The following is a 12368-nucleotide window of genomic DNA, read 5'->3' on the forward strand; positions in this document are numbered from 1 at the left end:
TTAATAAAAGAACATTATTGTGCGTTTTGCCTTTTAGCCCATCCATTATTCATACTACCTAGGAGACTGAATCGGGGGATGCAGCTGCTGGGGCATTAATCTCAGGAACCCTCTCCTTTGCTTACCCTCATTCTGTAGGGACTCAGTTACGATTTGCTTGCCATTTTGGAAATGTTTTGCTTGCTAGTAAAATTAAACTGACAAATCGATTGAAATATTCACCTTCCTCATTTTATTGGGCTTACTGTCATGCTTATTGCAGTTCTGTTTTGTTTTGCTTTCAGATCCTTTTGGGGCCTTGCCAGGATCCACAGAGTATCTGGAGACCTGGCATGAATTTTTCCTAGAGTAAAGAAGTTCATTAAAATGACAAGAGGCAGCCTGTGTGGGATGCAATTCACTTAACCTCCACCGCTACTTTGTAGGTGTGACTCTCTTAAATATGATTCCTCATTTTCCTGGGATAGCTGACCCTGTGCTTCTGTACAGCAGCCTTAAACATAGGCTTCTTCTGCTGAGCTGGTTTTTAAGAGAATCCCAATTAGCCAGTTCTGCACTTGGTTTCTGATGGCTTTCCATTAAAGGGTTACAGTTATGGTTCCTTGGGGGTTGAGCCCAGGCCTCCAGTGGACAAAATTCATATATGCCTCTGCCTGGCAGCCCCTTCTTTTCTAGAAGCCAGAAGCTAAGCTAAGCTGCCACGGTGATTGTGCTTCATCATTCTAGTGAGCTAGCAACCACAGGTATGGTTTGTCTTAAGAAAATCTATGAAAATTTAGAACTTGTTTAGCAGATGAGAGAATAACTCCTTTTAATGCACAAACAATTTCAGCTTTTCAAAAAGCTTACTCCTGGGTTGATAAAAATGGAATATTATCCTACAGCATCACATGTGACTTGATTGCCCATATTTTAAAGTACTCTGAACTCTTCAAAACATACCTATCCTGAAAATCAGTGGAAGAATGGTCCCATCTCTGGAGAGTCCAACCTTTCATTCATCCATTTAATAAATATTTACTGAAGGCCTACCCTGTGCCTGTCACTCTTCTGGGTGGTAGAGACAGTTTCAACAAGTCCAGTGCCTGATTTAATGGAATAAGCATTGTTACAGGTGATATCTTTTAATTTAGACATATTTTTCCCTTAAGCAGGAGCTGGGAAACTCTTTCTGGGAAAGGTCAGATAGTTAATAATTTAGACTTTCAGGCCATTTAGTTCTCTGACACACCTATTCAATTCAGCTACTGAGGGTAAAAGCAGTCAAGGCAATTTGTACATGAATGTATGTGGTCGTGTTCCAATAAAGTTTTATTTACAAAAATAGGCAATGGCCTAGATTTGGCCCATTGGCCGCAGTTTGTCAATCACGCCCTAGAGGAGAGTATTTTAATTTATACCTCATTGGGATATTTTGATTCTGGCTATTTTAAATGAAACTTTGTGTTAAAAATTCTCATGAAAAATAAAATAAAATTTGCTCATTTATCTTAATCAGAGCATCAAAAAAAAATCATGATTCTACGTTAGTCATAAATGCTTTGATCTTGAGAGAGGTCAGGTTTCTCAGGAGACTCTGTCTCTACTTTGGAGTGGATGATTTTTTTTTCTTGGAAGTGAGGAAAACAAAACTGACTTTTCTGAGTTTTTTTGGGGGGGCTGGGTCTGTGAAGGCTCTTGTGCACATACAGTTCATTTAATCCTCACCATGGATTTGGAAGGTAGATAATACATTTCTCCTTTTTCTAAATGAGGGAATTAAAAATCAGAGAAAGAATAACTTGCCCAAGGTCACTTTGCAGGAAGCAGGACAGACTGGATCCAAACCCAAGGCTTCCTGATTCCAAAGCCACATTCTTTAGATTCTTTCTCACATATTCACACCTGAGAAAATCTGAATCACATCAATGAGCATTGAAAAGAAAATTTGGCAAAGTGTGGCAGGAATGAATATGTAGAAAAAAGGGTAAATATTCACTGCTAAATCAAAAAGAGGGAAACCAATGTCAAAATTATGATACCACATGATATTCAACCAATATGGAATCATCAAGAATCTCAGGAAAGTGTATACACTCTCAATTCAATTTATATCCAATGAATAAGGGAATGCCATGGAATTTTCTTATTTCTGGTGACAAATACATTAGGTTAAAAGAAAGATTCACATATGTTGTTGGAATCCCCTCTAAAGGAGCCTCGGAAAACAAAACAAAACGAGTCAAAATGACACCTCAAGGAGTAAGCCACTTGGTTGAATTGGTAAAACAACACAGATGACTCACTATTCCCTTGTTTTTTCAGTGACTGTTCGTGATATTACAGTAGGCATGGGGCTGGCTCACCTTTTAAACTTCCTGGCTTAACTCGCTCCTGGGTATCAAGGTACAACTGCAAGACCAATCCTCACTACTTTCCTGAGACTTCTCCGTTATTGCAGTGTGAGTGTTATGAAACTTAAATCTATGCCTTTTTTATGTGTCAAGCTTAGTACCACCCCTCTCTGATGCCACCACCTTTCTGTTAGAGAGGGAGCCTCAGAAGGGCATCATTGGGTGATCAGTTCCATCAGAACAGAGACATCTGCACTGCCCTTTGGCAGCACTGGATACTCAGTGGAGGGCACTTTCTCAAGGCCAAGGTGACTTGCTACCAAGCAGCCTGCAACACAACATGGCAAAGTACTGTGTGCATTGGGGACTGCTGGTTGAGTGTCACCCCCGAGCCCTTCTCACACTATGCTGTGCTTCCTCCCTGGCTTCCATGGGAACAGTCTTTCAAACCTGCACCGAGTGAGATGCATTTAACTGACCCCATTTCTTTTAACAACCGAGCATGACAGCATTTAATAGCCTTGCAAAGACGGCACACGGCTGCCACCGCTCTGCCTCATTACTCACTGTTTCAGGATGGTGCTGAATCCAATATGCACATTTTAGTCACGTCATGCCTGGGAACCCAAGTCCCCTTTTGTCCTAGTTCACCTCCCCATTTTATCTTATTTAGCATTTTTAGCTTATGTCTTATTTTGATATTTGCATTATTTCATTGGGTTACTCCATTCTGGCTGTTACCCTCCTCTGTGTGCTGAAGGTACAGAATTCTTTTCTGCATATTGTTGGCCACAGCACCTGCCACAGTGATAACTTCAGCTGAGAAAGGTGGAAATGTGTGTGACCGCACCTCTTTGGATAAGGACCCATTTTTAAGAAGGAGAAAATGTAGCAGAATTAAACGCTTTTCAATGGCTTGTAGTAGGGGAAAAAAAGATGACTTCACGGGCCCGGGGAGTACAGAAGAGCCCAGTGAACTTGTTCATGGGACAGTGTATCCCCTGGACTCTGGTGACAGGGGTAAAAGTTCCTGGATAAATGAGTCAACCACAGGGTGTTGCTCCTAGCTGCAGTTTGCAAGCATCTAGAAGATGGGAGGATGAAGGAGAGAAAGAGGAAAATGGATCCCACCATTCCTCCATATTACTGAAAAGTCAATTAAGGGGATCATGCCAATTCTGGGCACCCCAACGAGATGTGGGGTGCCCTCATGTGGGCTGCTCTGTGAAAGGCAAGTGTGATTCCCCAGAGTTCTGCTGAGACTCGTGAGAACACCCACAAGCACTTGTAAACACAACTGGGGAGCAGGGCTGTTTGCCTATAAGGATTGTTTATGTTAGAAAGTTGGCTGACACCATGGTTAGACAAATGCTCCCACTTCTGTGGAGATAAAAGGCAAGCATTTGCCAGCAGTGAGGAGTGTGTTCCTTCTGCGGTTAAATGGCATTATAAAACTTCCTAATTAAGCATAGATGCCGATGAGATTTTAGCATCATTTCTCCAATTTAGCTTTACATACTGGGTGCGCTGTTCAGAACAGCATTAACTATAAACATTGTTGTTACTGCCCCCAGCTGGAAAACAGAGCAGTCGATGTGTGGAAGAATAAAGAGATTATCTCCCATCTGCTCCTGCCCATTATTCAGGGAAGTGTCATTTTGTCGACTAAAGGGAACCATCACTAGGATTTTAGTTAAATGGTCTTTTTATATGTAGCTATGAGTATTAATTATTATGTTGACTTGGTTTTTTCCCTCCCACCCTTAATCTTATAAATTTAGTAATTTGATTTCTGGAGGTTTATCTGTTTTTTGAAATTAGATGAGTTTAGGTGTGTAATTTTTATTGCACAAGTATGCACAACTGTTATTAGACATACTGGGTGCCCATTTTTAATTATATATCAACGTTACACATATATGTCTGGTTAATATGCTTGAGGATAGGAGACATACAATAAAAAAGGGTGGAGCGTGGTGTGATTCAATTTATATAAAGTACAAAACCAGGCAAAGGTAATTAATGCTGATAGACTCTGGGTTCATTGTTTATCCCTGGAGCAAAGTGACCCTCCTAGGGCCTGGGGAGGGTGGTCCTGAGGTACTAGGAATGTTCTGTGATGAGATGGGCACTCCTTTGGCAACCTGTGATTAAGCCACCCTCCCCTCAAAAAGATAAAACATAAAATAAGGTTCTTTCTACATCTATGGAGCCAGTTTACTTAGGTAAATACAAAGGTGGATGTGCAATCTGTAGGTGTATATCAATCCAAAAGATACAAATAAATACAAATGACTTAAAATATCTTAATGAGGGCTGGGTGTTTTCTTACTTTAAGCAGATTTTGGGATTTTCATGATGGTAGTGTATTCCAATAATTTTTGTCAGAGGGTGCTCATTTCTGCTTTCCTAAGTCCTTTTGAGTGTTTAATTATATAAAAATAATTAAAAGGCTAAAATCATATATATATTACATACATACATATATATATATATATATATATATTTTTTTTTTTTTTTTGGTAAACTTTGGCAGCCTAATTCATGAAACAATGTCAGATAACACTATATTTCTGCCAATAGGCTCCATCATTTGGGGAAACAAATGCCAAAACCAGCGGAATTTTTCTTGGCAAACACTAAGATGTAGAACATTACCTGGAGATGATTTCAGAGACATTAAGATGGAGAAGAGAAGTTCCCTAGAACTTCTCAGAGTTCAGTTTTCAATCCATCAAAAACCATCCTGCTTGTGGATAACTTAAAGAGACACACTCAATGCCCCTGGCAGGAAATACCAGGACCATTGACTGGAATAGAAAATGATGGGATAGAATCTTAACCCAGTTAATAAAAAATCAATATCTCCCATAGACTCTTTTGTTTGAGCAGATAAGCCAGCTAAATAATCTGACAGTTACAAAATATTGAAAAGTGAATTCATGCAATAGCTAATACATAGAGGGATTTCCAGGGGAAGAGAGGTAACAATAAAACAAAAACAAAACAAAAAGGTGGAGAATTGGAAAACACAAGCTTACCAACACACACAATGCATTCTAGAGCCCATTGTACTTGGAGGCGCTTCTACTACTAACGTGGAAATGCATTGTTTCATCCATCTAAGAAGGTCAAGGTTGGGCTGGATGACTTTAAAATGACAGTATATACTTCTATAGAACATACACTAATGTGCTGTTGTTCTTCCATTTGTTAAGGGACAGAAGAGCACCGAAAATCATTGTTTAAATTAACAACATCAGGCAAATGCTTTGGCATTAGCACTAAATATACTGTCCTTTTAGCCATAAGGGAAATTGATACTGAGCATGTGCAATGGAAAGAAAGCTGGCAAATGTCAGTGTGAATAATGGGTGAAAAAAAGGAATGAGGGGGTGTGGCATCTCAATCAAGATTAAAATGAAACTGATAAAGCAGCATATGGACTGGATAACAAATCAAAAGCATGTTTATCCACTGAAGGAACTGGTTAATGGAGACTGCCAGCACGTTGCCATGGAAACACTGACTGTTGAGCTGCACCATCTCATACCTTATCCAATACATTCCTGGTTGTTGGTAGTAGTCCAAAGACCCTGATCTCTTGATGGTAAACCCGTGGTCCAGCTGAGCAGAGAGAAATGGGGCAACTCAGTGGATCAACATTGTGCTAAAGAATTAAGACTCCAGACCAAGCTGTTCTTCATTAACTACATAAGTATATAAAGTGACGATGTCTCTTCTGCAGGATAACTAGCTAACATCTTAAATCTGCACATTGAAAATAAAAAGGCAAGAAAAGATACTAATCCCTTAAGAATATCTTGGAGGCCATTTTGTTAGAATAGATCTAGCTTGTCAAACAAATTTTCTCAAATGTGCATTTAATTGTCTTCTCAATTTCAAAAGTTTTAAACACTTCTTCATATGCCATATAATAGAAAATGTTTTACAAATAAATAAAGTACTAAAATCAGCTTTAGTCATCTAAGAGAAAGCAGAGTGGACCTTCACCCTACTGTCCACAGTAAAACCTCATTAGGCTTAAATTTGAGGGCTTCATAACTATGAAATAAGAGGGAAAGAATCAGGTTTTAAAACCCCACAAATCACAGCAATTTGCATTTCTTTCTTTAAGAGTTGATCTTCAAAAGCAGAGCTACTCTTAAAGGTGAATCCTAATTACATTTCTGAACTAAAGAGATAAAGTATAAAACAGTCAGTAAATTTTCTCTATGAAAATAAGGCAAATAAAAGAAATGAAAAATAATTTTCACTGTATATTAAAAATGCATATGTACAGTTAAGTGCTTATGATTAACAAAGGGTACAATCATTAGAACAACAGGGTAAATTCTCAAAGTTGTTCACCTGGAATAAGATGTTAGCTTTTGACTCCATGGGAATAAAAGGTTTAATCTCAGAACCTGGAGAACAATAATCATGCTGTACACCCACTTTCCCATTCCGCCCACGATAGGATGCACACCTTTCTTTAGGGAGAGACCCCTAGATTCTTTCAAGTGCTGCGCTGGTGTGAAGCTCATGACAGTTTCTACTTCTAAATTCACAAAGGCATTTGAAAGCCATGCCAGGGCACCAGGCATCTGAACTAAAAACTGCAGAGGGGCTCGATGCTCTGATTAGACACTGGATTATCCTAGTGTTCACGGACAGCATTGTGAGGTTTTTCATCTTTTAAAAAAATGCATGTCTCTTTTTCTCCAGGGAAAACAAAAGCAAAAACAAAAATACCCCAAAACTGAAGGAGACTTGCTTTCAGGAAGACGGTGTATACCTGTTTTCATCCACAAAGATGGCTACGCAGTAACTAGTTCTCCATTGCCATCTACAGGCAAAGTGCCATATGACAGGGCATAAGGTCTTTTCAAAACTAAGCTTTTTTTCAGTATCACAATCATATGCATGCTGATTAGAATGGATTTGTTCAATTAGACTGAAATGCTCTATTTGCATGAGCAAAATGCAAAATAAGAACTTTAAAGCATTAGGAAAATTATCGGCTAAAATAATAAACAGCATTAAATGGAGAAAAATAAATTGGAACTGACATCTTAGTCATCGGTTCTTCATCAAGCTGAGCAAATCTAATAATGCCTCCCTCTCCTCCCTCAGCTCTCAAAAAGTCCACCGTTAAAATGTCATCTCTAATTCCACTTTATGTCTATAAATTGCATTTTAATAACCTTTTGTTTCCCTTTCTCTGGGGTGTATGTGTGTGGATGTGTGTGTGTGTGTGTGTGTGTTTAAATCTCCCAACTACTGGGAAAGGTAGCAGAGGGACAATGGAGTCTTTCTAAGAGGCAGAACGCTGCAATTCTCTGGACAGCAACGGGTCTCCACCTAATCACATTGCTTGACCTGATGTCAGAACACCTTTCCTCTTTCAGAAGGGCCCTGTGATCCCTGGGAACCTCCAGCTGGTAATTACTCCCTGAGCCAACTTGAGGCACTCATGCAAGTTTCATATAAAGTTATCATTTGTCCTTTCTTTGGTCTTAATAATGTAGGGGGTGGGAAGCAGAGAAGAAAAAAAAAATGACAACATGAACAAAAACACTACAGTTCAGAGCCATAAGCACATGTTTAACTACGCTCACGTCATAAATTATACCCGTGAATAGAGTCTGTCTGTCATGACAGTATGCCTTTTTTTTTCCTTTAAAAAAAAAAGTGTCATGAATTTCCTTATAAGCAGGTAGTGAGGTTTCTAAGCAAGGAAAGAGAAGTACATGGTTAAGGACTAATTTCATTGTTAATTTGCTGAAAACAAAAACAAAAACAAACTGATGCTATAATCTAAATAGTTTGAAATTTTTTTCAAGGGTGTATATAATTTCTAAAAAGTCAGTCCCATGGAAAGAGGCAATTTAAAATAAAAGACATTATTCTGTAGCCTACAGGGAGATCATATATGCTTAGGGGAAAAAAATTTTGTTCCAAAAAAATTTACATTGAATCAGGCTTTTTTCCCTTAATCTATCAGAGAGAAATCATGATTATGTTATATTAGTTATAGAACTTCTTAGGTCATAGGCAAATCTATAATTGTATTGAATTATTAAACTGTCAAATGGACCACCTAGAATATACCATTTATAAAGGATATTTCTTCTACCTTCTACCTATATTCTGCCTTACATCAGAACATTGTTGTTCGGCAGTCATACCTCAGTTTGCAATGGAATATTATTTAATGTCAGGGTTCCTTTTCCTTGTGACAGACCCATAACACTTGGTCTTTTAAGAATGGAAACATTTTTATGGACTTATTCAATGTTATTTTGAAAGTTAATAACAAAGGCAGTCAGGCTGTTGGGTTTCTACTTCCAGTTCCACCCTGGGACTCGTGACCTCCCTGGGGTCCTTGTGGAAGGCAGGGATGTTTATGAGCGAAAAGCATCTTGGAGAAGGTGCATAAATTCACATAACACGGCAGATCAGTTTCTCTGGAAACAGTCTCTGAAATTTACATTGATATTCTCTTGAAATATTAATGATAGCAGTTAACATGTGAATCGTCTCAAAGAGCTGACAAGGCACTTTTTAAAGATACATTTCTCCCCCAAACAGTCAATTAATTTAAATTGGAGTTAAGTTGATAATTTTCTTTCAAAAACTTGGTAGGTGACGAACATTAAATAAGTGTGAGACAAATGTATAATCAGCATTATATAAGCCACCTCGAAATTTATAAACGTGTTACTGATTTGTGCAGTTTCCATGGAAAACATTGTAGTGACAAACTGAGAAATTTGCATTCAAAACTGCATTCAAAATGATTCAGTCATGATATTGAGGGAAAAAAAAATCAGTGGACTTTTGACTTTCAAATACTAACTGGGATGTTCTGAGATACATTCAGATGAAGTTTTATAAACTTGTAGATGTTAGATTTCAGAATTTGTCCAAGTTTGATTAAAATAAGATTTTTCTTCAAATATGTGTTGCCTATCAATTGGAAAACTGCCCTGAAATTTCTGCCCTTAGTCAGTATAGGACTCCCAGAACACTGTGAACAGACTATTATCAAGCAACCAAGGCAAACTCAACCGAAGACTAACTGAAATAAAAGACCAGGAAAAAAGAGAACAAAAACAAAATGACAAAGGTGGCAAAGGCACTCTCTCTAGCAGTGGTAAGCCCTGAGCAGGAGCAGAGAAGCAGTCCATTTCATGGACAAGCGTGCTGGCAGCCCATTCCAAAATAAAACCATGGACAACCGGAATCAAACACTTTGGAATAGACTTATATCTTGAATGAATAATGAAAACAGAGCCGAGGTGGTTCAGTTCAGTTGAGCATCACCATGAGACTGTTACTGGCAAAAATTGAGCATTGGCTGGTAACAAAGAATGCTGACCATAAATGGAAGACAGTGGAGGACAATTTGAGTTTTCTTAGAAAGAACTAAAGAGAGGGCAAGAAGAACAACTTGAAATTTTAAAACCTCAGCAGCACCGAGGAACATCTGAAAGAGTATGGATTCTATTTAGCATCATCTGTTTGCTCATGTGCCAGTTACCGACGTACATGTAACTCACTATTGAAAAGGTTCAACTGAGAAACATGGAATGCATGCTGTACCACACAGCATGTGTGCATGCATTTGTACCATTTGCAAATTCTGGAAGCCCATATGAAATATTTCATAACCCAGATCTGGGATTGGTTGTAGCAAAGGTTATTTATTTATCTTTAACTTCATCTGGAGCTTTAGCAAAACCAGAAAAAAAAAAAAAAAAAAAAAAAAAAAAAAAGAAAAAGAAAGAATAGAAACACCCATAGAAGGAGTTAAACATTCGGTATTGCTCATGAGCATGAGGAATGTTGAAAAGCATAAATAATTTCTAAAAATTCAACATCATGTCTTAAGTTCTTTTGTTCAGAAAAGCAAAAAAGTTCAAGTGATTTTTCACACTGAATATACTGTTCAAATTTACATATTCTGGAAAAAGGAAATTATTAACTCAAGCAATCTGGGACTTGAATGTATTTACTCTAGAATATGACACCAGGAAGTATGAGGTTTCATTATTTCTTGGCCCAATTTAATCTTTGCCTAGAGCAGCTATCAAATTGCATGTAGCATGTATAGAACAGAAAGAAAAAATGGGAGGGGGGCATATGCAGCAGCATCAATAAAATGGTAAATGTTAAAAAGCTTTAAACTTTAAGAACAGAAATTTCCAAGGAGCAAGACATCGTGACTTCGCTGGGTATTCACAGCAATTCAGTCTTATGGTGCAAGCTTTCTGCTATGTTTTTTTCTTTGGTATAAAGATCTGAGGTGTTCCAATCTCTGCCTGCTATGTTGTCTCTCAGCTTCCCTTCCCTTGCAGGTCCTGGAGAAAGGACATGATGAACTCTTTTTTTTTGAGAGTCAAAAAGTTTGCATTGGCACAGAGTCCAGTGTGGGGGAGAATTTTTGCTTTAAAAAATAAATCATGAAATTAATATATACTGCACGACACCCTGGAGGTGTTGGATAATGATGTGAAGCCCAGGGAAATGATCTGCAAACACACACACATATATAAGCCCCATAACTCCTCGTGTGCATTAAGTGGTAGAGCTGTCTAAAGAAATGACCTGTTCTGCTGTCTCTGGCTGGAATCTCCTGAGTAATTCCTGTCTCTCAGGCAGGTTGCTTTTAAAAAGTTAGAGGTGGATATTTCAGATGCTTACTGCTATGACAGACACTCCAGCTGCTGTGCTGTTCGGCTTGGGGCCTGTGTTGAAATGCTTCTTTATCTTTCCAGCTACTGACAGCTGATGTTCATTTTCTGGGAGTCCATCATCCTGGAGGGAAAAAAAAGAAATAAAAAAATAAAGAAAGGGATAAAAATAAGATACATGGGGAAATGAGGTCAAAGTCTTCTAGTCCCAGGTTGTGATCTTAGAATTCTGGTGTCAGAAACAAAGCTACCAACGTGTTGCCATGAAACCTTGTTGGAAGCTTTGAGGTCTCACTCATTTCTACATCTGCCCTACAATGAATTTTCTCTGTGTCATCTGATCCACAGAGGTGTGTTTCTAAACTTAGAAAAAAAAATCTAAATCTAATCTAAATCTTCTGATCTAAATTTGAAAATCTATTTTCAACCTTGGCTCTAGGAACTATGATAAAGAAAACATTAATCTATTAAAAAATCATAATCATCTGCCTATCTGTTTTTTCCCTCTCCTAACCCATCATTTAGACCCAAAACCAAGGAAACCGGCAGACCTGGAATAGTGTATGACCATAAATAAACTCAGTCTTGTTCCACGGCTACTCAATTCCCTTCTAAAAATCCCAATCTTCCAGGCTAAAAATTATTCTTTAAGTTTTAAATCCTTCTTGCAGCCTTCAGATCATCTGTTATTATGACATATTCCATATCAGAGCTCATTTCAACTAAGGCTTCTGCTCTCTTCTGGAGCCATCTATGACTGAGGCTGGACAAATTGCTCTTCTGTACTAAATACTGATAGAATAACAACATCCAGGGTCACCACTTACTTACTAGTTCATGATGAAAAGGCTGCATGGTCCCTGAAGGCAGAGACTAGAGAATCCCCAGGTTTTACCCTAGAGCTGTGGCTTAGCGTAGATGCTTAATAAATAATTACGGAACAAATGAATGAATGGATAATACAGTATTTGTTACTATCTCTTGAAACCAAAATCTTGGACAGACTTCCTCATTTTTCTTCTCTCCTTCTTCTCCATTATTTTGCACTTCATTTCTTGACTCTATCCAGGAAAATATGTCTGATGTTCCCCAAGCAAGATGCTTTCTGTCATTTTGTATGAGCTGGTCTCTCCGTATGGGGTTTACTCCTTCTTTCAGCAGTTGGACATTCACATATTCAATTTACAAGTAAGGACACTTTGCAAGTTTACAATGGACCAGGCATTGTGATAGGTGGTGGGAAAATCGTGAGCAAAAACAACCATGGGTCCTGTGCCCCTGGGCCCCATGCTCCCTCTTTTTCCTTGAAAACTTGAGTCTGAATGAATATTTCTCC

At 38.3% G+C, this 12368-nt stretch overlaps 1 protein-coding gene across 5 annotated transcripts in view; it reads right to left on the reverse strand.

The window, feature by feature from the left end:
• Positions 1 to 12368, reverse strand: part of Dclk1 (doublecortin like kinase 1) — a 335028-nt gene that overhangs the window by 8703 nt on the left and 313957 nt on the right. For 4 of the 5 annotated variants that reach the window (XM_047552013.1, XM_047552012.1, XM_047552010.1 and 1 more), the window contains one exon: positions 11043 to 11156. In XM_047552013.1, coding sequence (XP_047407969.1) covers positions 11043 to 11156 — 114 coding nt within the window. Of the gene's footprint in view, positions 1 to 5886; positions 5961 to 11042; positions 11157 to 12368 lie in introns of all 5 variants that reach the window. The other variant, XM_047552011.1, reaches the window with a different exon arrangement.

This window comes from Sciurus carolinensis, chromosome 5, assembly GCF_902686445.1.
Source record: "Sciurus carolinensis chromosome 5, mSciCar1.2, whole genome shotgun sequence".
NCBI lineage: Eukaryota > Metazoa > Chordata > Mammalia > Rodentia > Sciuridae > Sciurus > Sciurus carolinensis.